This window comes from Chaetodon auriga, chromosome 21 (genome assembly GCF_051107435.1).
Source record: "Chaetodon auriga isolate fChaAug3 chromosome 21, fChaAug3.hap1, whole genome shotgun sequence".
NCBI classification, from domain to species: Eukaryota; Metazoa; Chordata; class Actinopteri; order Chaetodontiformes; family Chaetodontidae; genus Chaetodon; species Chaetodon auriga.
The window spans coordinates 13,535,369-13,563,111 of NC_135094.1; the positions used below are offsets into that span (position 1 = coordinate 13,535,369).

General features: G+C 43.4%; 1 protein-coding gene across 1 annotated transcript in view; it reads left to right on the forward strand.

Moving 5' to 3' along the window:
* ofcc1 (orofacial cleft 1 candidate 1) overlaps positions 1–27,340 on the forward strand; it is a 149,517-nt gene extending 122,177 nt beyond the window's left edge. Inside the window, exons 19-24 of the mRNA XM_076721595.1 lie at positions 604–856; positions 1,263–1,426; positions 4,725–4,884; positions 21,449–21,646; positions 26,909–27,047; positions 27,267–27,340. Of these exons, the coding sequence (XP_076577710.1) occupies positions 604–856; positions 1,263–1,426; positions 4,725–4,884; positions 21,449–21,646; positions 26,909–27,047; positions 27,267–27,340 (988 nt within the window). The remainder of the gene's footprint in view (positions 1–603; positions 857–1,262; positions 1,427–4,724; positions 4,885–21,448; positions 21,647–26,908; positions 27,048–27,266) is intronic.
* Positions 27,341–27,743: the final 403 nt, after the last annotated feature.

Consider the following 27,743-nt stretch of genomic DNA (forward strand, 5'->3'; position numbering starts at 1 on the left):
CCTCAGATAAAACACCAGTGGACCTCCACTGTCAGATTAATGGACAGAATCTGAGAGACGCTTGACTCTTGGAGCAAATCAGATGGAAATTAATGAGCAAAAACTGGACCTCTCCTCTGCCACCACTGGCTCTACCTCCTCCTGACTGATGGGAAGATTAAGAAACTCATGAGGCTTGCGGTAAATGGGGGAGTCGAACTTACAACAGAAACCAAGAGAAGCTCTCTCAAGTTTCCATCTGATTTGTATCAATACAGGTGTTAAAACTGCGACTTGCAGCATCTGTCACTTTTATTTATTTCACGCATATACACATTATCAAGCCGCTAAAAAGTTTTCTTTCAACATATCACATGTGACCAGTCCGGCAACACATATTAGTAAAACAGCCAATTGTAGTGCTAGTTGTCATCAGCCTAATTAAATATGATTGAAACACAAACAATAGCCACAGACAATATAGTGTGTGAATTGCTGGAACCAGTTGCCCTTGAGCTGCAGAGCATCACAAACATGCTCCATGCATATTGCCACATGCGCACACTTCACACTTCAGTCTACCCACACGCACACATCACTCGCCTCTGTTTCCTCTCCCGCCAGATTCCAGTTTCACGCGCACACGGTGGACCTCGTATACCAGAGTTCGTTGCTCCACACCCGGGAGGAGCTGGCGATGGTGGTGGTGGGACCCCTGACCTTGAACGCAGTAATGTTCCTGCTGGTTCTGATCAGATGGGGCTGTCAACAGATATTTGGCTCACTCCCTTCCTTCACGTCAAAGTTTATCATGGCTCAGGGAGTGTGGACAGTCCTCGACCCCCTGGCAGTCTTTGCAGTGGACGCCGTCCTCGGGGTAAGTCACTTAAAAATAACTTGGACACTTGTGCACTTTAAATAGGAGTTCACTTTATCTTGGCAAAGTGACTTTAGATTACAAAAAAAAAAAAAAAAAAAAAATGGGGGGAGGGGAGAGGGTGAGAACGGAAATGTGCAAGGTTAGATGGCTGCCTTTTTTGGCAGTTGGATTTTGTCAGTGAGGAAGACTGAAATGATTTGAACTGTTGTGAATCAGCTGACAAGAGACAATGTCTACATCCTCGGTAAACAGCGCTGCTATATTTTCTACAAATTCCTCTTCAGCCATCACGTGATCCTCTTTTGATCAATCTCTCTTCCCCATATTGCAAATGTCCAGTCTTATACATGTAACATTGACAGATTTGACTTTTTCTTCCCCTTTTCTTTCAATCTCTCCTCAGCGTCTCGCCTATAGCCCAGACACACCGGTGGGCGACGCGGCAAAGCTTTACTGGCACTTCCATCGAGCCGACCAATCAGGTGCAGCAGGAGTGGTCATCACTCTCTTCCTCTACGCAGTCCTTTTTCTGCTCTCCATCACCATCGTCTTCATTTACCTGCTCAGGTGAGACACACAGGGAGATGACAATGTGATCCACTTTCATTGTGCGGCCTCAGAGCTTCTCAGTAGCAGAAAGCAACCAACTTCACGTTAGCACACATCATAATGATCCAGTGGATCCAGTTCCGAGTCCATATAGCTTATGCACCCCTGACTTTGAGCTCTGTGTCTGACCTTCCTGGTGGCTGAAAAACATAACAACACAGCTCAAGCCAGGAATTATCATTTGGGTATTTCTGAATTGACGCACCCTGTAGGGACAGTCTGCCAATGAAGAGGAAGACCCTTTCTCTGGCCCTCACCAGCCTACTATTCTCAAGCACTTGTTCAGAAATAACTCCAAACCCTCCACCCCCGCAGCTCCGTGCCATGTTCCACCCCGTCCACCATTTCTTTCCCTGCTCTGTCCACAGAAAAGCACAAAAAAAAAACCCCAACAGAAAATGAAAACAAATGTTGATTTAATCCATTTTGATTTTATGGTCGCACGGAATTACTTATGCAGTTATGCATCAACCTCACACATCTACACACAAACACACATAGAGTTATCAGACACAAAAGCAGAAATGCACACGCTCGTCGCGTGGTTGCCTTTTTTTGAACATACCATACTCTGCAATTGGTTGGAAAATTGAAAGCATTTCTAATTCAAAAGTTAGATGTGTTTTGATATAGCGTGAACATATAACCCCCTTACATTATCCGATTAGGCTGAATGTTTTGCATGGTTGGTATCACTGCAGGTCTCATACATACTGAAATGGACTGCATATACATGGTGGTGAACACACATACTCTATCTTAATGCGCGGTGTGTTCCACTCATGTCTTGCAGATTGAGGTCACTCATGCTGAAGCATTCTCTTGCTAGGTTTGTATTATATTTTAGTACCTCAACACCTGAACCAATTTTTCTACAAAGCCTTCGTGTCCTCTCTGAAGCTGTTAGAAGCTTCCTGATTGGTGGCGATGAACAGGAAAAACAAAACAAGTGTGAATCTCTCACAGCCTGGATTAAGAAGGCTGGTCCCAAACTGCTGAAGCAAACATCGCCTTTTTTCTCAGTTGTAGAAAATCACAGGACATTGACACTGCGTTGCAATGTGAGGGCGTACTTAAACACACACTGCAGAAGCGCTGCTTCCAAATTTCCAGCTTAAAAGATGACTATTGCACTTTTTAAATAATAGAAGGACATCATTTTTTGCAGCATGGAAGTGGAAAAAAGTGGAAGGGCGGGTGATAAATTACTGAATAATGTAACTCAGTATTCATCCAAGGTGTGTTCTCCCACCCTCATATAAGACCAAATTCCATTAACGGCTCAAAATGTAAGAAAACCCTTATTGAATTAATCAGTTTGAGATTGGCGGCCGAGGAGAGGGTGCCATCTAATTTCAGTAAGCGGGACGCTTATCGGGCTCCAGCTAAATGGACAATATTAAAACAGCAGCCGGGAATAATGACTTCTGCCACTCAACCGCCACACGGGTTTGTATTGAATGTAGGCCACGAGGCTGAAGCAAGGCTGATAATTTTATGGGTTACAGTTTCCTATTGGCTGCAAGGAAGGGGCTCTGACACAGAGCGTGACCTATTTCTAAAAAAATGCCTCGGGCTATATGTATAGATAGAATGGACTGTTATCCGTTTTTAATTACATTTTAGGCGGCCTTTATTCACTGGCTGCAAAAATACACATCAGTGATGTGTTTTACACCTCTATCCTCTTTGAAACTTCATAAACACAAAAAAGAGACGATGATGTATTGATAGCGGTGCAGCTACATCCAAATGATTACAAGGTTCAAGACTAAAGAAGATAATGCAGTTTGAGTTCCCTCACACGAACACTGTGTTTGTGTGGGTTTGATTGTGTATATATGTACATAGAACATATAGTTTAAACAGAGATGTAGGGGTTAGGGGCCAGCGAGTCATTGATCACCTCTTCTTAAAGGAAACATGCACTGATTGGCTGCCATATCATTTGCCAATAAAAGAGTAATTTAGCATTGAAATTCAGTTTGATTATATTTAATGTACACAGGTTTCCCACACAAAAATATCCTTCCCTTTTTATCCACCGTGCTCATGTTGTCATGAATATTCTGTTGAAATGTATTCCATTAAGTTTATTTCCTTAAGGTGACCCCCCCACACTGAAGAGGAGCCGATGAGAGCCTCATCATCCATGTCATAACACAGATATAAGAAACACACACTTACATTCAGGGCACTCCCAACACCAAGGAATTGAGCCAGTTTTAAAACACAAAGATACAAAGATGGTGAATTCCTCCAAGAGAGAGACTGCATAAATGAATGAGAAGCACAATTCAAGTGTAGGATGAAAATGAATGCATGCTATTCCTGTGTCTGAGGTCAAGATTTTACAAACATGCCTCTCCCAAGAGCGATGGGGAATGATGCTAGGTTCAAAGCTCCGTACCAGCTTCTTGTCAAAATCCCGGTCTACTTGATGTTGGTTTTATTTGAGAGTTGATTACCCTCTGACAGACTAGAATCTCTATGGAAGGGCACAAGGTCTTCTGGTTTTGATGGTCAGCCAAGGCATTTGTTTACAGACATGGTGATTCTTTTTAGGGGTTGGCTGCATGCACCCTTGTGTGGCGAAAGAAAAATAACACTTTGGTGATGTGTGCTCATCTGGAGGTATGAATCAATATGCCTTCTGCTGTGCCGAACGTTTTCTTGTGACTCAGGCCGGTCTCTCCAGACATATCTGCAACCAGCACGTCCGTTGCATCTGCCATCTTTGAAGCTCAGCATTAACACTGAAGAACATCCCGGCATCGGACTCCCACACATTAACAGATGTACAACCACGCAGACACACAGCCAAACACAGACATCGCTACAGTCAGCTTGTGTTAACAAAGTGCTTCCCACTCACAGGCCAATTTGTTTGATTCCTTTTGCTCTTTCATTGTGTTTGAATTGATGTATTATACTTACACTGCACACATGCTTTGTGTAATCAATAGAAGATTCGTGTCTTGTTCCAGCGAGCTGGGATCACTGTGATTTGACCTGTTCTATAAAAGCCAGCCAATATGACAGTGAAAAAGAGGCCATGATGCTGTTTGGTATAGAGGTGGCCACACAGCTAGTTATCCACAATTATCATCTGTGACACAAGGCGAAGATGCATGCATTTCCTTGCTTTGACATTTGACCCCGCGTGACCTTTCCGGGGCAAAGACAGTGATTCAGTATGGCGTCAGTAAGCTACCACCTCCCCCTCCTCACTTCTCTTTCACGCCACACCTTGCAGATTCCACAACGGTGGTCGCATGCTGGACGTCTTTCAGCGGCTCACAGCCAAGCAGGGGACATACTTCCTGCCTCAAGACCTGGAGCTGTCCAATCAGGAACTGAGCTACATTGTCAAGAAAGCGGAGCAGTGGAGAGGCTTCAACGGGGAGAGACGCAAGGTAAACATCTCACCACACTGCAGCCTCTCCTTTCCCTCTAGACGATGCTCTTCTCCTCAAACCCTTGGAGATTAATTGGGCTAATGGATGTTTTCCTAACGAGAGAATGAGCCAAAAGGTCACTGATACTAATCTGTTAGATTGGTGCGTGTTTAGGGGAGGAACTGCAGTCAGTTGTTTGTAACCCCGGGAGGTTTCTGCCATGTGGCGCTGACTGAAAGACTGGCTGGGGAAGGATGAGTTTGATACTGAAAGGAACATGTAATGGCAGCCCGTGATGGCATCACGCTGTTCACCAGTACCACGTTCAATCTGGTCACTTTAACGAAGATATTACATCTGAGAGGATGTATAGAATAGGCTCATTTTGTATCATTGCATTTTCTTTAGTTACATTTCAGAAAGCTGAGAATTCATCTCAGAGGTCTTTAGCTTCATTCTAATTAGTACAAGATAATTACCAAAACAGAAACTCAGCTAGCGGGCTGCCTGATTAGTCTGTGGAAACCAATTTCTGAAGATATTTCATTAAAGAAAGACTGCTCAATCAACACACATACCGGGGCGCATATGCTGCACTGGGCATTCTCTTAATGTGGACAACTTGGTGTCACGGGGAATGCAGGATTCCAGTTCACATAACTGCATGTCCCCATGAAATTACTGTTGCTGGGGAGAGGCTGTCGCGTGTTTGACAGCACAGCGAAGGTCGATGGTGATGACACAGGGAAGGGCAGTGTATTAGCACCGAGCCTACACCCGATGTAAAATCTTTGCATAGTGATTGAAAATGTGACTTGTTGAGATAAGGGAAATGGAACACAGCGATCAAACCGCAGCCCACTTTAATTTGTTCTCTAAGATTTGTTAGTGGCACACATCGCTCGGCGTTCTCTGTGTTCATTAACTCCGTTGCTCTTTGCTTGCACGAGTTCACGTGGCCGTAAAGGGGTAAAATGGAGCGAGAAACTACAGTAGATTCTCCGCTGCTGGTGACAGATGGACTGACTGTTAAGAAATTATGCACAATTTTGTCTTACAAGGGAGTGAAAACAGGCTAGGCTAATCCAAAATATGTTCTGTGAGGGTCAAGGTAGTACATATTTGTATGACTGCAAAAATCCAATCACACGAAAACCAACTTCTCCTTTGTCAAATCTTCACAAGTGTGAATGGAGACGAACCACGTCTTCCCAAACACAGACATTTCAGTACTGATTGACAGAGTTTTAGCCGATACATGATTACAACTACTGAATACAAGATTGTATTCCTTGGAATTTGTCACACACGTCACACAAATGGGACTAGTGATTGCAGTTCATTAATCAGTGTCTGACAAGTTAGTGTTGAACAGTGTTGATCAGCTGCTCCTCAAGCTTTACTGAGCCTCTGTGTGCCATCATGGAAAGCTTAATAATGCTACAACAGAAACCATCATTTGACTCACTGATCAAAACTAAGCTCATGAAAAAAACAGAAAACGATGAATATGTGATGCGAATCTCACTATCTTATAATTTGATATTAAACTCACAAGATGATATTTGTGTTAAGCGTAACTACATGCAAACACAAAGTCCTTTTTTTTTTATGTACCTATCTTGTAAGCCTTAATGAATTGCAGCCCCGGCTCCGAGAGGTGACTACACTACTGCTAATGGGATGGTGATGGACCTGTTTACTGGGAGGAAATTGAAACTCCCAATGTTTGGAGACTTCGAAAGAAATTACACTCCTAAAGTTTGTGATTAAGCAAATGCTTCATTTGGCTGCTGATGGCCTCCCGTTTCGGTGGTACTGCTAAATCATCCGTGCATTAGTGCACATCTCCCTCCACAGCAACACTTACAGCATACTTCATATTGTCTCTAATTTGGCATTATTAAACTGATAAAAGGCTAACACGTTAACACATTCCCCAGCATGATGAAAATTTAGGGTTATTGCATTTTATGATTTTTACATTATTCAAGCCGGCCATTTTTCATCAAAATAAGATGGGCCTTGCCATTATTTCATAATTATTGTAACAATTTCTCCTGTGAAAAGGGTCACTTTCCTAACTCAGCAAAGACATATCCCTATTAGACTAATTTGCCTACATGCAAATTTTTGTCATTTTTCCCTCATTAACTATTTATCATAGACAGGAAAAAAAATATATTCATGAAGGCGAGCAAAGGAGCAGCCCGACAGAGCTGAAACTAATATTTTGCAACTCTAATGATTTTTTGCATCCTTAATTAGATAGAATAAGGTTGATATGATTAGGTCAGGATGTAGTGTTTTTCATTAAAAATACATTTCAGAAACTGTATTCCAAATGTGCCCTTGCAATTAAATAATGAATCCGACGCATTCCTTATTACGGACCCAATTAATATCAGAGGCAAGGGCGTAATTTTAATAACAGTGGGCCACGAGGCCTTCATTAGCTGAGTGAGAGAAAGGAGGGATGAGGAGAGGGAAAACAAGGTACTCACAGGAACAGCAGCAGTCTGATATTGAGCCAATTTTAGAAAGTTATTGAACAGTGCACTCTTAAAAGGATAAAGTATGACATTTTCAACAAATCAGATCTGGGGCAACCAGGAGCAGCAAATGCCTCTTGTTTGTTTTAGCCTAATGTGATAGCAGCTGTATGTCAGGTGCCAGACAGGGCAACTGAAAATGGAAAATGATTTAGAGAATCACAAGTGAGAGTCTTTTAAGGTTAATCTGCTCCTTTAATTTAGGTTATACCATGCTGCAGCACCCTATAGAAGTGTTTGCGCTGCACTGGATCACAGGTAGCAATCTGTTGCTTGATTGTGCGTCGGTCAGGAAACCCTTAATAAAAGCATTTCAGAAATATGTCAGCCAGTTTGCACTGAGCTTGACCAACCAAGACGCTTCACGCCTGGAATTTCAGGGTCTCTTGTACCTTCACTTCCATCACTGGTCAGATCACCTGCAGTATCAACTATAATGGGAAAACACACTGGTGGTGCAAGAAGATGCAAAAAAAATGAACCTTAATGTAAGATATACATAAAAGAACAGGCTAAAGGTTGACGTTAATTGAGTGTTTGCAGTGTGCAGAGCATCAGAGGTGTGACTTTACTGCTGTATATACTAGGCAGGAACATAACAACAAGGTAAAGATGAAGCCAGCAAAACAAAATGCAAGATTTTAATCAATCAGGTTAAAACTAGTCTTCTGGATGTGCTGTATGTGCTGTAACTTAGAACTCAGCAAAACCTCTCTGACGCTGTATCTCCCCCTAGCACTGAAACAATAAAAAAAGAATCCACATTCAATAACCAACCTGCAAATGGCCTATTATTATCAAACTTGTAATTTTCACAAGGCAGTCATAAAACATAATCTAATTTTTACTTTCTCACCAATTAACTTTATATTATAGATTCCTCCATGCCATATGATCATTGGAGTTGCTTCAAGGTTTAAATATTACTCTCAGGTTAAGATGTCAGCAGTAGAGCTGACTGGCTAAGCTAAGAAGGTGAATGAGTCAAGAGCCCATCTACCTGTGTGCTCTTTAATTTGATCGCAGGAAGGAAGGAAAAAGAATGAGTTTCCGTCAAAGATCATTAGCCCCAAGTGTTGTGGATAGAGGCTGGGGGGAGGGGGCGGGGGCATTACCTCACTCACCAATTATGGCATTTTTCATAATTGAAATTCTTTAAGACTTACCTTGCACTTTTTGAACCACACTGCTATTTACACGTGTAGCAGATGTCACACCTTGTACACTTAGTGGGCTGTTGCTCCTTCAACCACAAGAGAAACTGTTTGGAGATTATGGTCTTGACTTTGTTTTTGTTTTTTGTTAATGTAGTGTTCTTAGAACCGTCTGGTGAAGTGTGATTGATTGGTCTTTGCATTCATTATCTGTCTATCTAAGACATGATTACTGTATTAAAAGTCAAAAACATGTAGAAAGTCAGATTTCAGCAGCAGTCAGCTCTCCAGAGCAAACTGCCAGTGAAACTTTAATTAAGGGAGCTGTGTCCTTTTTAAGATATTTAGCATAAAGGCTAACCAAGCCTGTGTAATAAGACAATCAAAAGTTGACGGATCTTGATAGAAAACTGCACTCGACACTGCAGATGAATCAATTAGACGCAAGTTTGACAAATGAAACAAACAAACAAGAATCTCTACTTTCCAAGTGCTTTTAGTGCTATCATGCTCTGAGCTAGTGAGTGTGCTAGCATGCTCCACATTATACTGGTGCTTCAGTAATGAGCCCCATTAATTATGTAAAGGCAGTGATGCAGATGGACCTAATTAATTGTCTCCCGTCACCCCCTTGATTACTGTACCTGGAAGGGAGGTGTTAATTTCTGTAATACTTAAGCAGGTACGCAAACTGTTTTGTCAGAGCCACTGCTATGACAATGACAGAGTAGAGCGCCAGCTTACCCGCTGCAAAGCTCTTTTCCTGTTAATTCACCAAAAGGAAACTTTCCCAGTGGTGGTGGTGGTGACATTGTGATAATTGAAGGAGAGAGGGAGAGATTAAAAGAAGTGAGGGGAGGGAGGGAGGAGGGAGGGGGACTGTGTGGTGGCCCTGGAGATGTTTTCGCAACCTGATTGCATCAACATTTGCGTACCTTCGTGCCGTTTGTCTCCGTATGTCGAGGTAATGGGTTACCAGCGGGCGAGTTTGGGAACACCCAAGGTGCTTTGCAACAGCATCATGGTTGGTGGGGAGTAAACCTGTTGAGAGTCAAACTGCACAGATTGGAGAGGTAATGATAACCTGAGTCTGGGAGGCTGGCTGTTAATCATGAAGGATGTGTGCTCCATCTTAAATGACAGCAGCGACACGATGGTACCACCTGACCAGAGAAATACCAGGGGTCGTCCTTTTTCCTACCAATTACCTTGTGACAAAAAAAAGAAAAATTGTAGCTTTAATCTCATTGCAAAAGTTAATTCAGAAATCTTCTACACTGCCTCGCCTTTCAGACAAAATAATAAGCTGCAGCTACAATTTGTTGTAGAACATAAACTTGTGAAGCCCTGAATAGCCTTAGGAAGACACACCTCTTCCACCTTACTTACTATAATTTCATGTAAGCTATCACTATAAGTGAGGAGGTTTGACATCATAAAATCCGCATGGCATGTCCTCTAAACTCTCTACAATAAAGCAGTTCAGTTGAAACTCAAGACAGCGACACACAGTACTCATAAAGCAGCACTTCAACTGGTTTGCCCATCAGTCTTTGTGTCCAAATAGTACAGTAAAGCGAGTGTGAGGCCACCTGAGATGCACATCTACACTCAAGTAAAGGAAGAAGAAGCACATGAGAGGAAGGCGGACAGAGGGAGCAGTCGGCCATGACAGGATACACAGGAACCGCTGTCACACAACAATAGAACCCTCAGCTCCTGAGCAGGAACCCACAACAGCAACACAGGAACACCAGGAGAGGAGAGGAGGAGTTGAGTGCTTCAGTAGTGCAGGAGGGGTCGTCTGGAGTCAGAGGGCAACTGCTGGTCTGTGGTGTGTGTGTGTGCGTGTGTGTAAGTGTGGGGTCACTGGAGTCCTCCCAACCCCCCAGTAACCCCTACCAGAGCAATGTGGTCAGTGTGTGTGCATGTGCGTATGCGTGTGCATTCATATGTTCAGCCCGTGCGCAGTGACCATTTATACACTGTCTGTGTGTATACCGTCATGTGTGTTTGTAAGTGTGAGTACATGCATGCAAAACCTTCCTGCGCACTTGCACGTGCACGTCACATCAGAGTGGCTTCTTCGATTACAGCGGATGAGTGTTTTTTTTTGTTTTTTTTGTTTTTTTAGTGGACAGCGCTGAGGGCCCCAACGGCCCCAGGCGATGGCAAGCGGGCAGGCAAGGACAGGAGCGACGTAGCAGCAAGCACAGCTTCCACAGTCAGAACATTAGGGAGCTCAATATGAGATATGACTGCAAAGGCTACATGCCTGTGTTCCTGAAAAGGTCACGGACTTTGCTGGGCAGTAATGTGTGAAAGCGGTGCACAGTGGTTTAAAAAAGAAGAGAGAGAGAAAAAACAGAGAAAGATCAAACACATGTACACTCACCTCCTTCTCAGTTCATGAGACACAAAACGCAACCGTGCAGACTGACCCATTCAAAGCGGTGCCAGAATTAAAACAGAATGAATTCAGTCTCTGAGGGAACTCCACCGAAGTGATTTTCTTAGAATTGTGATTCTGGAATAACAGAGAGAAGTCCTGTTAATAATCAAATAACTTCGCCCCTGTTGGATCCACGCATTGCATGCAGAGCCATTGAAGTATGTGAGCATTCACTTTCATTCAGTGACTTAAAAAAACAACTTTTCCCAAAACAGCTCTTTTAAGAGCTATTTGCAGCATTTACCTCTACCTTAAATAGAGCTATGGGAGGTCAGCTGTTCTCCATCAGTCTTTCCCTTGCACCCTTATTTCAGTTAGCATTGTTCTCGACGATACACATGCCTCTTCTTTGACCTCTGTTTAGCACCGTGCACAGTAGCCATACATAGCCTCCTCCAGAGACGAGGAGGGCGTGTGAGGGCATGGACACTTGAAGCGCTATTAGCAGTGTCTCAGTGGGTCTGCAGACACTGGTAATTTCGGTTGTTTAACAAACAAAAGTTGACAAATAGGTGATCACCATGACTGCAGGCTAATTTTCTATATGCACTGTATGTTATGGTTCACTCTTCTCAGGTAGTGTATGACTCATCAGGCTCTGTAGTGTCAGGGTCACAGCAGGGTTCACTCCTTTAGTCCATAGAGCCCTGTCAGAGGGCGAAGCCTCTCTACAGTGGGGCAATGGTTATGTATTATGTATTATGAGTTTTGGGCTATTGTTTAGTGTGTTCTGACACCTTTGCTTTATTATAGATTCTAGTGATTTCTAGCTTCAAGAAGGAGAGAAAACGTCATGTTGACTGTATTTTGTTTAGCAGTAAACAGATCAGATTAAAGTGTAGATCATTTGATTGATTTATATTGATTAGTTTTGGCATATACAATACATTTAAACAGTGTTAAATACATTATACCTTATATATTTCTTATATCCAAAAGCAGGTGTTTTAAAATAAGGGGTCATCTTTTAGTAATAGTTCTATTTTTGTCAGGCCAATTGATCACTCTCGTTCTATGAACAAAGAGAGCTTTCGGTTTCATCCTGCTTTTGTTTAAATCCCACAGTGTGATGCACTCGCTTCCCTCACAAACATGCCACTGCAGTGTCTCATCCTATTTCTAAACAGGCCCATACTTCCAGCTTGGTAGACGGAGAGAGAAAAAGGAGAAAGTGTTCCAGTATGAACTCGTCGGTGTGAACAGTTTAATTACAGGGAGTGTCAGCCCCATTGCTTAATGTGTCCCTCACAATTAATCCAGGGAGAGGATGTCATTATCTACCAAAGCCTGGGCCTGGGCAGGCTTTTCTGTCAGAGTGAAAAGAGGGAGGGAATGAGGGAGCGAAAATGAGTCAAAAGAAGGAAGCGCCTTTCGACGGCAGCCGGCAGTATGGTCAACCTCCATGTCACACAGAAGGATCAACCTAAGGTTCTTAGAGATTATATCCAAATATTGTACTCTTCAGATTGTTTCGGACACTCTCCTCTTGTGGCTCCATCAACGACGGAGAGATTTCGTCCTAAATTTCTTTATAACGTGAAGCTTTGCCCGTCAGCTGTCAAAACATGTCCAGCTGGAAGAAGTTAGATTGAAGCCAGGTTTTCACCACTTCGAGACTCCTCTCCATCCTTCCCTCCTTCTCCTCATCCTCTCCTTCCCCTCCGTTCTCCTCCATAAGGAAAAGACCTAAGGAGCCTGCTCCGTTTCCTTCCCTTAATGTGAAACAGAAGGCAACAAATTGGACTGCTGAAGAGTGAGAAAAGATTTTAGCAATTCTGCACACGGAACAAAAATTAAGAGGACTCATCTCACGGCAGAGGTTTTGCCAACAAACCACCTGGATCGTATCTTTGGAGTGGGTCGAGAATGTAGTTTAACCAAAATGTTTCACTGATTAATGTTACAAGTGGAGAGCAGTAGGATGTAATCATTGTGGAAAGAGAAGTTAATTTTGTCAGCAGAAGGAATGTTACGTGGCAAGCAGCACATACGCGGACACAAACAGGCCCAATGCTGTATGTAATCCTCACATATAAAGATGCACATAAAGCCTCTGACTCCGCAGAGGTTTTACAGCTTGAACTCGACAGATCTGATTCTTTGTGACTGTCCGTCGTTAGTCACTTCTTTTCCCCTTTCTCCCTTCCTTTCCTTTAAAGAGTTTGACCTTGGCCGCTTCCTGCGGCCCGGAGGGGATGAGGAAGGTCTGGTGATTGTGACAGGTGTCGCGTCTTAACAGCCCCACATGACATCCCGAGGAGAGATAGACATTTGGAAGGTTTTTTTTTTTTTTTTTCATAAGGGTTTCACTCATAACCTTAAAGAGACAGTGCATGTGTGTGTGTGTGTGCATGTACATGTACAGTATCTATTTAACAGAGAGCGTGTGTGTGTGTGTGTGTGTGCGTGTGCGTGCGTCTTACCACTGATTCCCAGCTCTCATTTCGGGTTATTGGCTTGGATACTTATCACCTCCAGCCTCCGAGGCCTGATTAGGTTGAAGCTACTCCAAAGTCAAATTTTGGATATCAAAGGCAATACTCAACTTTGGCATCTGTCTGCAGCATCTTAATACGAAGTCTGGGCTCCTGACATTTTGAGAATTGAGCACAACGTCTTAAAATATGTGTTCCGTACACTTAAAGTGATAAAATACGTTTTGAAGGATTACCAGAAGGAGGCATGTCTACGAACAGTGAATTAGTTTGATGTGAGGCATCATGGTTTGATTAGTGTAGCCTTTAAAAATACTAAATAGTAGGACTGATTGATCTGTGGTAGCAGGTGGAAATTAACTTAAGTGTCAATAGAGGCATGCACTTTAATGTGCATGGATGCACGTGCTTCTTATTAATCCTTTATTTCAAGTTGTTGCTAATATTTCAGTTTACACAAATGCAGATGAAGTAACATATTTGCAGGTGGAGTCCTTAATTTGTTGTGTTTTAATCAGCCTTGTACATGACTCCTGACTTGAATTTAGATTAAAGAAAGTTGATTAAAATATTATACATTTGCGAGCAAACAGTAGAAGAAGCAAACAAGATGAACGCACAGTTTCCTTTGTTTGATAAAGTTGCAGGTAAACTCCAGCATGCTTCAGAACAAACCTGGAAAAGTGATCTCCTTAGGGCCCAGGGTGACTCAGACATGGTGTTGAAGATGGGCTACTAACTGAGTTGTTTACTGTAGGCTGGGAGTAGGCTTTATTTTCTGCTAAGGAGATTAGTAACAGTGAATTATGCATATCTTACTTTATGGATTATCTCAGGCACTCAGAGATATTATCTCACGGATAATCTCTTTTAAAGTTGTTCGGTTTATTCTGACTGTAAATATAGCCATTGTTGCTTGTTTATCCTTTTTCTCGAAGTCCAATTTGGTCTGTGCTACTTTTAGATGAAGTGTGTTATTGCACTTTGACTATGATTACTCAAGTTGAAATATTTATAGACAGTGATCCTTGATTTATACGCGCAGTAATGAGAGGAGGGTGGATGAAAGCTACCGTAGCATACTAGCCATTTTGTCACTCTGTGTGTGTACATGTGTGTTTGCATATGTGTGTGTGTTTGTCCCTGCATGCAAATATGAATGGGTAGCCTGTCTTGTCCAGTGGTGCGTTTAACCAGACACAGACCTTTGCCTCAGCCAAATCAGGCCCAACGCAGACAGTGTGCATCCATGCCATTTTCAAGCTGCTCCAATTATATCTGCCGACCGTCCACATATTGGCCAAATTTACAATAATAGCATATCTATTTCCATCCTAATGGCTGACATTGCTTGGCTTATCCATGCATGTATGTCGGTGGTCATTTATGCTTTGTGGTTCGGTCTGTTCCCAGCCATGTGCAGTGTGCTGTAGCCTGTCTTGGCCTTGTGTGTGTATGTGTTGCATTACCATCGCTGTGAATGAGCATGTGCATTTGTGCAGTGTGACCCCTGATGTACGAAGCTTGTGCGTCAGTACTACAGTATATGTGCCTGTTATTTCATATTGGTGCGTGAGTGTGTGTGTTGGTGCGTGTGTCCATGAGCCCATGTTGGCACGCGTGTTTGTGTGCCTACATACAGTCCGTGTCTGTGGCATGAACCCAGTGCTGAGCGAACAGGCCTTGAACCCGGGCCAGCTCTCACAGACCGGGCGGTGGTGGTGGTGGAGTGCAGAGATTGACCCTCTATAGCTTAGAGAGCCTCTGCACAGTACACACTCCTCTCCCCCCTCCTCCCCATCTCCCCACAACCCTCCCTCCCCTCCCTCCCCCCACTCCCTGCTGCCTAGCCCCGAGCACCCGCAGGCACTGGAGATGCACGCATGCGTTGCCTCACTGTGTGAGGCTTTGTCTGTGTGTGAGCATGGATGTGTGTGTGTGTATGTGTGTTAGCATGTAGATGAGTGTTACTGAGTGTGTGTGTGTGCATGTGTGCGTGTGTGGATGAGGATCTGTGGACAAAAGAAGCAACCATGTCTACCTCTTCTCTCACTTGGCAATAATCATTGATGCTCCTTTCTGCTTTATCTGTGCTGTGTGCCCACTGCGTTCTCATGTTATGACTGCCTTTTGTTTTGAAATGTGCAGAAAAATCAGTGTCAAAAGGCTCCATCTAACAACATTACAGTGACAATATAAATACAGGCTGTAGGATGAGGGAGGCCATTAAAATAAATGTTTTTCAAAAGCAGCGTTTGAACGGTTTAAGGTACAGTAGATTTCATGCAGTGATTGATAGAGTTGAGCAAATAAGACATTTCTTTTAGGCGTACAACTCGAATGCTGATATATTACCATTGCATCACATTTGGCCATAAAAATCCTGTGGTGTTAATCACATATGACCTCTATGACAGCATCCCTAAGCAGTTTTCATTGATGTTATATTTGCTTGATAGAAAAGAATGATCTTTTCCCCTCTAAATCTTCAGTCATTCATTAATGAAAAGCATCACGGGCACCATTAGGCCTCAGCTGTTGATGACTTGATTACCTGGCTCTTACATGCAACAACCAGAACTGCTGAAATACGTATCCCAAATAATTCCAAATGCTTCCTGCTGTGACTCAGATCTAGCTCTTCTTTGGTACAACAATAAAATTTAACTACAGAATATTTTTGAAGGACCTGGATACTGAAAATACCCTTTCTACCGAGGAATCTCTTCTTAAAATCATTTATTATAACATGCTAGTGCCAAACCTCTACACCACCAATTGTCAACTGGCCGCCTGCAGGCCACATCTGGTCCACCAAAACTTCCCATCTGGGCCGCAGAATATTAATCAATCCAGAAAATACGCTCACCTAAAGTTATTTACCAGTGGAAGAGTCGACTAGTTGCCAACTCCTGGCAATGAGCCAAAAAGTCTGTAGTTCATGGTTCACCATTCTTAAAAAATGGGATTATTCTCCAACCCCATCCTCTCTACTCTGTGGACCCACCATCAAACCGCCTGCTCCCATGCTGACCATTCCCTGGAGATGGCAGCAGCACACACTGGCTGGACTACAGGAGGTAACTCTGGAGTTGTAGTAGAATCACAAAGCTTGTCTTTTAGACACAAGAGGCATCTCTTTATTTCCAAACCAACACCATCCACATCCAAACTCCCATGCCCACACCCAGCCGTACTTCACTCCCTGCTCTTAATATAGTCTCCTTCAGGTATTAGTACTCATACTCTTCCCCATCCTCAGCTCTCTCCTCATTTCAGCCACTTCAGACTCCTTTCCCAATCCCGATGTGGCCCTTCCTTAGAACTAAAACAAGCCTCAACCTCATTCCAAGTACCAGTTCTAGAACCATCCTCACTTTTCTTACAAATCTAAACCCTCAGTCCACAGAGCTCCAATCCCTTCCCTAGTCTCAGTCCCAACCATTGTCCCAGCCACAGCCGGGGCTTCCATGTGCGACTGACACATAAATAACCAAGCCTGTCCGCCACCCAGGCAAATTCAAATGCACCTGTCAAAGTGATGAAGCACCCGCCCGCAGGGAAGCATTGTTTACATTTTCACTCCACTCTTCGCAAAAGTGAGATTCTAATTATTTTCCCACTGTAAATTAAAGCCAAGTGGGACAGAACTACAAACCAAAATGATCATGGCAGTGGCAGGAGAAAACCCCAGCCCTCCTATGTATGGACTGCTTGAAGGGTGGGAAAAGGTTGGAGAAAGTGTGTGTACAGTCGACAGAGGGAAGGTCAGCAGCTTTTGTCTTCAAGAGGCGAGATAGCGAGAGAGATGACGAGGGGAGAAAATGGAGGTAGAGCATTCAAACAGGCGGTGTAGCCAGTCTACATCTGTTGTGCTCATTACAGGCAGGGTCTAGAGAACTTCAGCTAACTGGAATACATTATGCCCTCACATTTCATACATAATAATGTGCCAAAAATGTGCTGCATTATTTTTCATACCAATGGACATGGAGAGGGAAAGAAAGACAGAGGGTGAGCTGGAGATAGGGAGAAAGGAAAGATTTAATTAGTCCATGGGAACATGCAAATGGAAGGTAAAATTAGACAGAGGAAGGGAGACCTGGGGAAGAGAGAGTGCACGAATGGTAATGATGGCTATCTAGTTTGGATCAATCATTAAGGGATCAGGGGGACTGACAGGCCTGTTCGTGCCCACGCCTTAGGCTCCTGTCCTGGACAGTCGCCAGCCCGGCTCAGTCTGCCTGCCCATTGAGACGTTTCCTCCTCTCCTCCCTTCAGTCACACACACAAGCACACATGCGTGCTCATCTATCACACACTAATGCAAACAACTTAGCTAACTTAGGTGGACCCACACGTATAATCACATTATTCCCAATAAAAGCTTCATATTTGATACTTGTGATAACTCACTCTGGAGCCTTGTTAGTTTGTGTTTATTAGTCAGTGATGCATCCCCCCTTGTGGTAGCGTTATGAAAATGGTGGATCAAGGCATGCATTAATTGGCTACGGCTGACTTCTAATGTGCTCTCCAGGCCTGTGATTGGGTCCCACTTTGACACTGTGTTTTGATTATCATCTGAAAATAGCAAAGTTTGCTGCAAGGTCACGTGGTCGGGGATTTGGGAACTGTTTTGGTTGTCAGCGGGGACATGCTGGACGGGGTCACAGCAGGAATGCCCCTTTTTAATAATGGTCAGTTCTAGACACTGTGTTTATATCCGACATGTCACAAAATGGAGGAAATGTCAGACGCTGATATTTGTGACAGTGAAGGACGTGTGGGATAAATTCATCAAACACACTGTAGCTCTCCCAGACACAGCTATTACTAGACCAGCCTGTCACCCTGTGGAAAATTACTATTTAATTCCCAGAAACTGTCTGCCCTCTTTTAAGCTGTTAAGTTGCAAGTTTAAATCCTAATTTAGATATGAATATGGGTCACTTTTTAAATATAACACAAAAGAATTTCCCTTTTAGAATGTGGTGCATTTATCCTTTTATCTCCGAGGCAGTGATGCCTATTTTTTGGCCTCAAACTAACAAAACAGCAAAGGAATTCCAAATCCATCTCTTGACAGACTTTCTATTTGCACACACTTGAATGAAAATGATTGACAGGTCAGTCAAATTTTATTACAAGTCACAGTGGATTTTTAAAAAGAAAAGCTTTCCACAGGCGCCTGTATTTAAGTGCTGATTGCTTTTCTTCTGCATTCATATGTGGTATGGTATGATTCGGTAGGTGTGAAATCGCATCTTCTCCCAGAAAGACAGACAGACTATATTTGTGAACCATGGAGCCATGTCTGCAGCTGTGCCATCCCCACTTCCTGTGCCCCTGTCCCTCCCTCCCATTCTCTGTGTGCATTTGCGGTAATGTCTACAAATCCTGAAATTTATGTCCCTGCTGGAAAACATGGTTTGCCGTTTATAGTCCTCCGCTAAGAAATAAGGCCCGTCTCTCCTGATGCAAGTCAAGGGACTGATGCAGACTCTATCAGATTTCTAAATACAGACCCCAACAATAAATCCCAGCTTGATTGGGTTTGAATTGGGTTAGCTCACTTGAATGCTATCTGCTTAACCCACAGCTGGCCTGTCTGCTCCATGCAGGCATTGAACCTAAATCAGTCACTTAGTGCTATCAAATGGAACAATGGTGGAGTGGAGAGAGCACTCACGCTAGGGCTAGAAGCCAGGCTAGCACCATAACGCAACACAACAGACCAGAACAGAGTAGTGTAGAGCAGACAGGCCCTCTAATGCTCTTTGCTTTTTGTGTCTCAGCAATGATACATCCTGAGAGCCATGGTGCATTGCATGAAATGGCATCACCCAAACCGAACACACAAACACCTTTTCAAGCTTTTGTCTAGTCTTGTCAACTGGATTTCACGTGCTAATTAGCGTAGGATGGTGGCATGGCTAACATCAAAAAAATCTATTTTCATGCAAGCCAAAATACATACACATGCACACCACACAGGGAAATTTAAGCAGGTGTGTTTAACCAAAGTGACTTAGAGTACAGAGGCTGAATCCATGGTGTTTCTATCACCACCGTACAGCTTGGTTTATAAAATCCTGGACTGGGGCCTTAACCGGGTCATAGGCACACTTCCTGTGACCAGTACAGCGGGAAAGGATGTTTTCTTACTCAGTTTCTTTCCCACATTCGTGACTTCAAATGTTTGTGATTACTTACTGTATCACGGACCAGCCAAGAACCCCGACATGGGAAGAGACCTAGGATTTTCTGCACACTCCCACTTGTGTTTCCTCAAAAAGAGAAAAAAAAAGGCAGCAAATCAACATACACACACTATCCAAACAGACTGATTGCTGCCTAGCAGAGGTGCTGATTACTTAAGGAATTCAGGTAATCAGTTTCCCCCAGTGTGAGACGAGGCCAAGCTAGAGGCAAGACGCAGTTGAGGCGATTTCACTAATGAGCGTCTTAATTAGCGTTGAAGAGATGCATCCCCGCGTCCCCACCTCCCCCCTCACGCACACACACAACTTCTTTAAATGTTCTTAGCTAGTCCGCTCTCGCGCTGCCCTTGTGACTCTTTGACATTTTGACAATAAGGTCCTTTCTACTCACGAGGCTGTCTGGTTCGCAGTTTATGCAACGTCTCTAATTACAAGTGGGGTAATGGCTCCCACTGTTTTCTCCATGAAGTGCCTACAGTTGTGTTTGGCTAACCGTTTATAAGTGCGGGGTGACATCGATACACCACCAAATTAAACCTCTCCTTCAGCTTGACCCTGCCACTCATGGCCCGCTGAATGAGTTTGCCTTTTTTCCTTTTTCTGTATTTTTAGACGAATCATAATTACGCAGCCAATTAGGGGGTCACCTTGAGTTTTACAAATTGCTTGAAAAACTTCCTCCTCTTTGTGACTGACTCTGTGTGTGTGTGTGTGTGTGTGTGTGTGTGTGTGTTTGTGCGTGCGTGCGTGAGCGTGATCGTGAGGTTTTCACTGGTCTGAGTCTGTGGTGTGGCAGTTAAAGTTTGCATCATGGCCCTCTATCTATCTGTAGAACATGCACGTACACATATGAACACACACACACACACTCACACACACACACACACACACACACACACACACACACACACACTTAAAAGGTCTCCCACAGACTGGGGCCTATGTTTGTCTGACAGCCTGGAACATGAATTTGGGATTTATGTTGGACAAAACAGTTCTGTCCTATTTTCATTATATTTACTGTGTGTGCATATGGATTTACTACTTTGTCTTATAAATAATAAAGCGTATATGACCCAGTGTAATGCATGTGATCAGACACTCAAGCCTTCACAAGCAGACACTATCAGAAAGGCAGAGAGCTTCTATGATCTTCACACATGGATGACTTCGAGTTACATGACCTATATAACATGTTACATGCTCTGCTTGCTCCACGTGTCTCACCCTAACACAGAGGGGCAGCGCATTACAGGTGTGTAAGCCTCCAACACACACACACACACACACACACACACACACACACACACACAGAAAGAGTCATAAACAAGCCTGCCACCAGGATTATACATACGTGTGCATGATCACAAACACAACCTGTCTCTTTACCTGCCACAGATCAGGCCCCATAGGACTCATGCACTGCTAGGAATTAGCACGCTGATGTACTGTACGCCAGTGGTGCTTATCTGGTGACTGCAGTTGTATGTAATTAAAATGAGCATCTCGGCACTTTACAAGGTGCAATTCAAGCCTGATTTTAATACGTCGAACGTTGATTTTTGAAAGTTACTGACACTTATTTTTGTGTCATTTGAGGATTTTTCCCACACGTGCTTCCAGTATTTTGTCACACACTGAATGTCTGCAGAAACCTTTTTACTATTCCCTTCATTTTTTTAATGCTTTTTTTAATGTCTTCACTTTGCAGGCTTGGATGTCCCCTGCTCACAGTTGTCATCCCTTTATGACTGTGTTTCATTAGGTGGTGGTCTATGACTATATCTGGACAGTGGAAGACCCCTTGGCAGGCTCTGCAGCCCCGAGCGAACCCCCAAGAGAGGCTGCAGCCCTACCAGAGGGAGAGACCAGCACCCATGTGGCAATCTACACCCTATACTTGAGCGGGCTGAAACAACGATACAGGCACTTCCTCCGACAACCAGATGGGGCTATCATTGAGGTGGGATATCAACATGTTTTATACAATGTGTCCAAAAAGTTACAATAAATACAAGCTTGTACTCCTGGAAACATGTGATTGACAATATTCACGGTAATTTTGACTGTGTGATATTAGCTGTGGGATTAAATACAATCAATTATTTGACCATTAATACAGAGAGAGCACATAACCCTGTGCCTGGATGGAGGCATGAAGAGAAGAGGACAAAGGGAGGGAGAGGAGAAGGGTGGAGAGATGGGTTGGACGTTCACAAAACACTCCCTCCTCTCCTGCCTCTCTTTCTCCTCCCTCTCTGAAGAGAGTAAGAAGGGGAGAGGGACAGACGAATGCAGCAACTAGTTCATTATTCTGCTTCCAGAACAATAAAAAGACAACAGTACAGCTCTGTGGTCTGAAAGGGTGAATGACCGTGACAGATTTTTAGTTTTTCCTCGGGTAAAGCTAGATTCAAATTATTTCTTCTTTTCAAATGGGAAATGACAGGATTTGCCTTGAGAAATAAATCAAGACTTCAGTTCATCATGCGAATGTAGCTGCTACTCACTAAAAGTCAGCAAAACTCACCTTTGTGTCGGCCTCCTCTTCCCGTAACAACCATTTACAATCAGTATGGTACAATAAAAATTCCAGCGCCCCATCCTGTTTAACACTGTGTTATGACTTATGATGAAATGCAATTTGAGACAGCGCACAATGCTGCCTAACTTTGCCGTGCACTGCAATTATTGCAACTTATATTTAGCTCCTCGTCCTCCAAGTCCCTGCAAGACAGGCAGGTCAGAAACAGACTGGTTCACAGATTGTTGCCTAATTAAAAGTAGTGCTTTCTGACAAGTGCTGCAGTAGCAAGAAGTCATTCCTTTCCTCAATCATTCTGTCAGTCGCCCAAGAGCAACCTGGATCATCCCAACAAAATTAATATTTTGAAGTTTGAATGTCAGAGGAATGAGGAAGGAGGGGTTTACGCGCTGACAATTAGCTCTTAGGCTCTTTTGCGTTCTAATGGTTCTCCGTCATAATTTGAGTGATGTGAGCTTATGTGAGTAAACACACAGCATGGTATATTTATTACTGGTGTCGTACTGCCTGTGTGTGTGTGTGTGTGTGTAGCCTCTAGACCTGTGCATAGCAGATGAGACATCTGGGGGGGGATTGTTCATAGCCAAACAGCACACGCTTATTGACACCGACAAACACACTTCACTTACTGTGAAAAGAAAATCTTGTGGTAGGCACAAAAATGCTTATACACACAAATGCAGATGCCGACACAAAATTTACAACACTCATAACCCGGACGCACAGAACCTTAGCTCACTGGGACTGAAAAAATGAATTCCTGGCATCTCCGCAAAGCGAGATCATCGCTATTGTGCTGACTCTCTATTCTTTAAACTGTGAAGGGAGTTTCATGGAGGCCACCGTAAGTGAAAGATAGGTGTTACTGTCCTTGGGAAACACATTCACACACACATACTCTATCTTTCTGTTGCTCTCTTTTCTCACACACATTGTGTCCCTTGGGTGTTGCTGTCTGTTCGTTGCAACTTAACAGGCAGGGACCTCCAGTAGCAAGAGATGCCGATGGCATCCTCTTTCACCCGCTGGTAGTGGGGAGCGATAACACCGATGCTCAGCATCGCCAAGAGAGCACTATGCCATTCCCCTTCGCCTCGCAGCACGGACCCCCACTTTACATATTCAAAGCTAATCCTCCCCTGAATATATAGACTGGTTTTATGTATAGAGCAAGATCCAGGAATCACCAAAGGGCATCCCCAGCACTCGGAAGAACACTTGAGCTGATTTTATTAGTGCTTTATATAATTCTGGCAGCGATATACACACTGTGACGGGGTGCTGTGTACAAACTGGCCTTCAGATGTAAGGTGACAGCTCCTCAGAGAGAAATAACAGCCGTAGAGGCACTTCTACAAAAATTAAATAGATAAAAAAAAAATATAGATTGAAATAGAAAAAGCTCTACTGTGAGATGCAGTGACCACACTAATGCGGAGAAGTTGCCCTCTCCTCTAAGATTTATGACATTTTAAAGCAATTTTATGGGCTTTCCCGTATAGGCTTATTAGGCCTACTTTATTCACTTATCTGAATAACAGCACCCTTTATGGTGATGTGGTTACACTGCTATGTTACTACACAAAGTATTATGTAGCACGAATCCTGTTTGAGCATGAAAAACTCATGTAATTTGTTTTACTTCATGCTAAATATGCTGAGGTACATTTGCCATTTTTTCAGAGGCTTTCTTGCAACATATCGTCACCTTTAACTTTTCAACTTAGGACATGCATTATTCACAAAGAACCACCGCGTGTTTGTCGTTTTCCATATTCTGTTTTAAAATCCCGATCATGAGAGCGGATGACACTTGAAACAGGGAGATGGCAATGACAAAAAACACTTTATTTGACTGTGTAATAACGTGACTCCATCATCCAGTTACTTAAAAGACTAATCCTGCTACTTAAGAAGTCTGTTTCCATTTACTGAGGAAATATTGACGAATGGCTCATTTCCTTAAAGAGCTCTGTTTTCACAGGCAGTGTCCTGGACACCAATGCCCCCGAGGACTTTCTCCTCCCTTAGACTAACATGACCACAGCTCCAGGGGCCAGCAGCTTTGCATAATACTCTTAAATTTACACCCAAAATTTGTCTAAACGAACACCTTAAAAAGCAAGTCCTGGAAGAAGAGCCCTGAGCTATAGACACTGCTAGACACTGTTTGGAAGGAACAGAACAGCGAGGTGTGTCCTGTTTGATCTGCTGCAGACTCAGAGTCATGAGAAACTAAATATTTCTGCTGTTTATTCAGCCATTATTGAACCAACGATGGTGACTGATTCTTTTCTTTTCTTCTCTGCGTTGCATCTTTGGCAGGAAGTGGGAGTGGAGGGAACTGTGGGTGTGCAGTAAAGAATATAATGATAATGAAGTCTTTATTTGACTTGCATATTGAATTCTGGTTAAAGAAAGTTAATATTAATGATCCATCATATGCTCTCATTCAGCGTGTTGCCCAGGGCAGGTGTCTGTAATATTGACCATGTTGAAGGAATCTTCCAGCTGAATCACAACAATACAAAAAGTTAAAGCAACGTTCCCATCAGTGTGCACCAATAAAAGACATTAAAGGTAAAGTGAGGTGTTGCTTTTCAAACACTCATTACCTATAAACAGATGTTCCCCAGCTGCCAACTCACAAAATGCACTGCTGACAACAACTGTTCGGGCTCATATTATGCAGGGAAATGCATCTATATAACCTAGGACCTTCAGAGAAGGCCTCATAACCACTCTGTCTGAAGAAACAAGATGGCTGATGAAGAAATTAATGCAGGCAAAGTCATTATCTTCCCTCCTAAAACCACAGTGGGTTTATGTCCCCCTGTGTCGTTTTTTTCTCCGGGGCTAGCATTTAAGTGTCGATGGACTTATAAAAAGATAGGACAAGCCAACTGTGCTCCTTTTGTCTCCTTTCCTCCATATGGGAGGCAGCAGCATATGCAAGAACTGGCTCAGCTTCTGTAAAACTTCCATTAAAGATGCACAACTAAGGCTCTGCCAGCTTGAATATTACCTCTCTGCGCAAATTATTTATGGCTCGGAAAAAACGCTGATGATGAGCATCTCCAGCGACTTGTATAAATAAAAACACTTTTCTCTGCAATTTCAGCTGCGCTTTTTTTTTCTCCCTTTTTTTTGGGGGGGGGGGTGCTTAACCATTTGCAGAAACAAAAGGTATGCAGTTTATTCACACGGTAAGGCTTTAACTGTGTTGCATTTAATTATCTTATGGCTGTGTTGTATTATGCATGGTTTGTATAATTAGGAGAGGATATCCCCTTATAGTTTGTAGATTTTTCTAATAATGTGACAAAGCTGATAAATATGAAGATGAGGGGTAGTAATGACACTGATGATGATGAATCGAGAATATGAGAAATGGAAGGCAGAGCAATGCGGAGTTGTAAAGCACAAAGAGGCTTGCGCTTTCACGAGGGACACCTCATCATCTTGATATGCCATCAAACCTCTCATTAACAAGGACCCTTTGTCTCGTCTTTGCATGACTCAGCCCACCGTCCGGCTGCCTGTGACGACGACTCTTCGCCGGACCAATATTGACCTAATTTAGCATGCAGAGAATATGAAGAAGTTAACCTTTCGAAAAAACACCTTGCAGCAACATTAATTGACAAACCGCATCAATTCTCCCTCCTACCCCTCTTTTGTAATTACTTTGCCGCACGTTTGATTGCCGCTGCGGAGCTGAGGACCCACGCTTCATTTGCCGTGAGGTCATCGGCAGCCCTCAGAAATATGAATATGATTTATACAGGAAGTGAGTGTGCTCTGTATGCTGTGGGTGTGTGTGTGCCGTCTCCTCTGTATGTGGTGTGTGTGGCTAAGAGAGACGCAGACATGGGGGGGGGGGGGGTGTCCTTGGCTACGTACTGTATGTTGCATGAGGAGATTAATGCCTCCCTGGCAGCCATATCTGCTTAGCAGGAGGACTTCTCCAAAGTACACCGCATGTAATTATCTGGCAAGTTTATACTAGTTTTAGATAAAGAAGCACTCTGTGGCACATTTTTTTTTAAGTTTGCTCAATTGCTGCTCTATCTGTGTAATTTGCAACTTGTGAAAAGTGCCAGCCCACCTTTTCGACGCGACTGCTTGATGCTGCCGTAATGAAATATAGATGTGTGGAAAGAATGCAGAGGTAATTTTGACTCAACCCGTCATTATATTAAATTTCCGCTATTATTTATCTATCACAATTTCATCGAGTGCATTTTTGTCGGCAAAAAATGTGTTTGGTTTTTAGAGAAAAAAACGACAATGTATCACTCCATCATGGCTCATACCAGCGAGATTTAAGTTGTATTTCATATCACTGTACATAAGTAGGCCAACCCAGAGTTGTGAGAGCTGTTTCCCCTCTGGGACCAGAGGTAGTGTGTCATATAAAGTCTCCATTTCTGCTTCTTCTCCAAGTTCACTCTAAGCACCAGGACAGAGGCAGAGACTATGCATGACAACACTACTCACAGGCCTCGAGGAAAATAGCAGTTCTCCTGCCAATCTCAGTCACTGTCATCCAAGTTCAACCTGTACTTTGAGATGCTTGATACATTTGGCCACGGGGCATCCTGAAACAGGGTTTAACACTGTTCTACTGTTCATTTATTGTTAAGTTTCCTTGCTGACTCTCTCGGGTTTTTTCTGAAGGTGATTGGTGACGTAGGAGTGGTGGACAACGCAGCGGGGATGGTGCCCCACCAAAGTCAGGGCTCTGCCAATCAGAGAGAGGACAAGGAGGGTGCAAGTGCTCCACGTCTGCTACGGAAACGGAAGAAACTATTTGGCCGTGAGTGATTGCCTCTACGTAAAAATCAGCTTTCTTGCTATAGCAAAAGTATGTTTTTGTTGCAGCTCGCTCGCTGCGCTCAAGCGCACACAAAGAAAAGCACACATTCAATAGTCCTCGTCTCCTCATCTCACACGTGACCCTTTTACCTTCCCACCCTTCCCACCTGCTGTTTGTTTAGCAGAATTTTCAGTTTCATCCAATGTTTCGTTCCCTCAGGCTCCCATCGTGTTGAGCCAGTAGGAGGAAGCGGGTGTGGCTCCAGTTTTGCGCTTCAAGACCTCAACCAGTGACATCAAAGCAAAGGAGGAGATAGTTGGACCCTAATGTAAGTCATCTGATCAACCGTCTGTTTGACTTATACTCTCTGTAATGTGCTGTGTAATCCTTCTTCTCAACAGCTTTTTCTCGGCCGTTAAACGTGCTTGTGTGTGCTGTGGATTTGTGTGGTGCTTTCTGGGTACTGTACCGTGAAACGGCAGAAAGAAGAACGCTTAAAATCGTCAAAAAAGGAAAATGACTCATCACAATAAACAATAAAGTAAATGATATTGCTCTTGCGCGCCTCTGACGGTAAACAGAAAGAGCATATGTGAACCGCTAAGCTATCGCTAACCTGATAAACAATGTTCAGCAGCACTTCTAATGAATGCTGCTCGTTCGATGTTCGGCGCTGCCTCAACACAGAGAAAAATG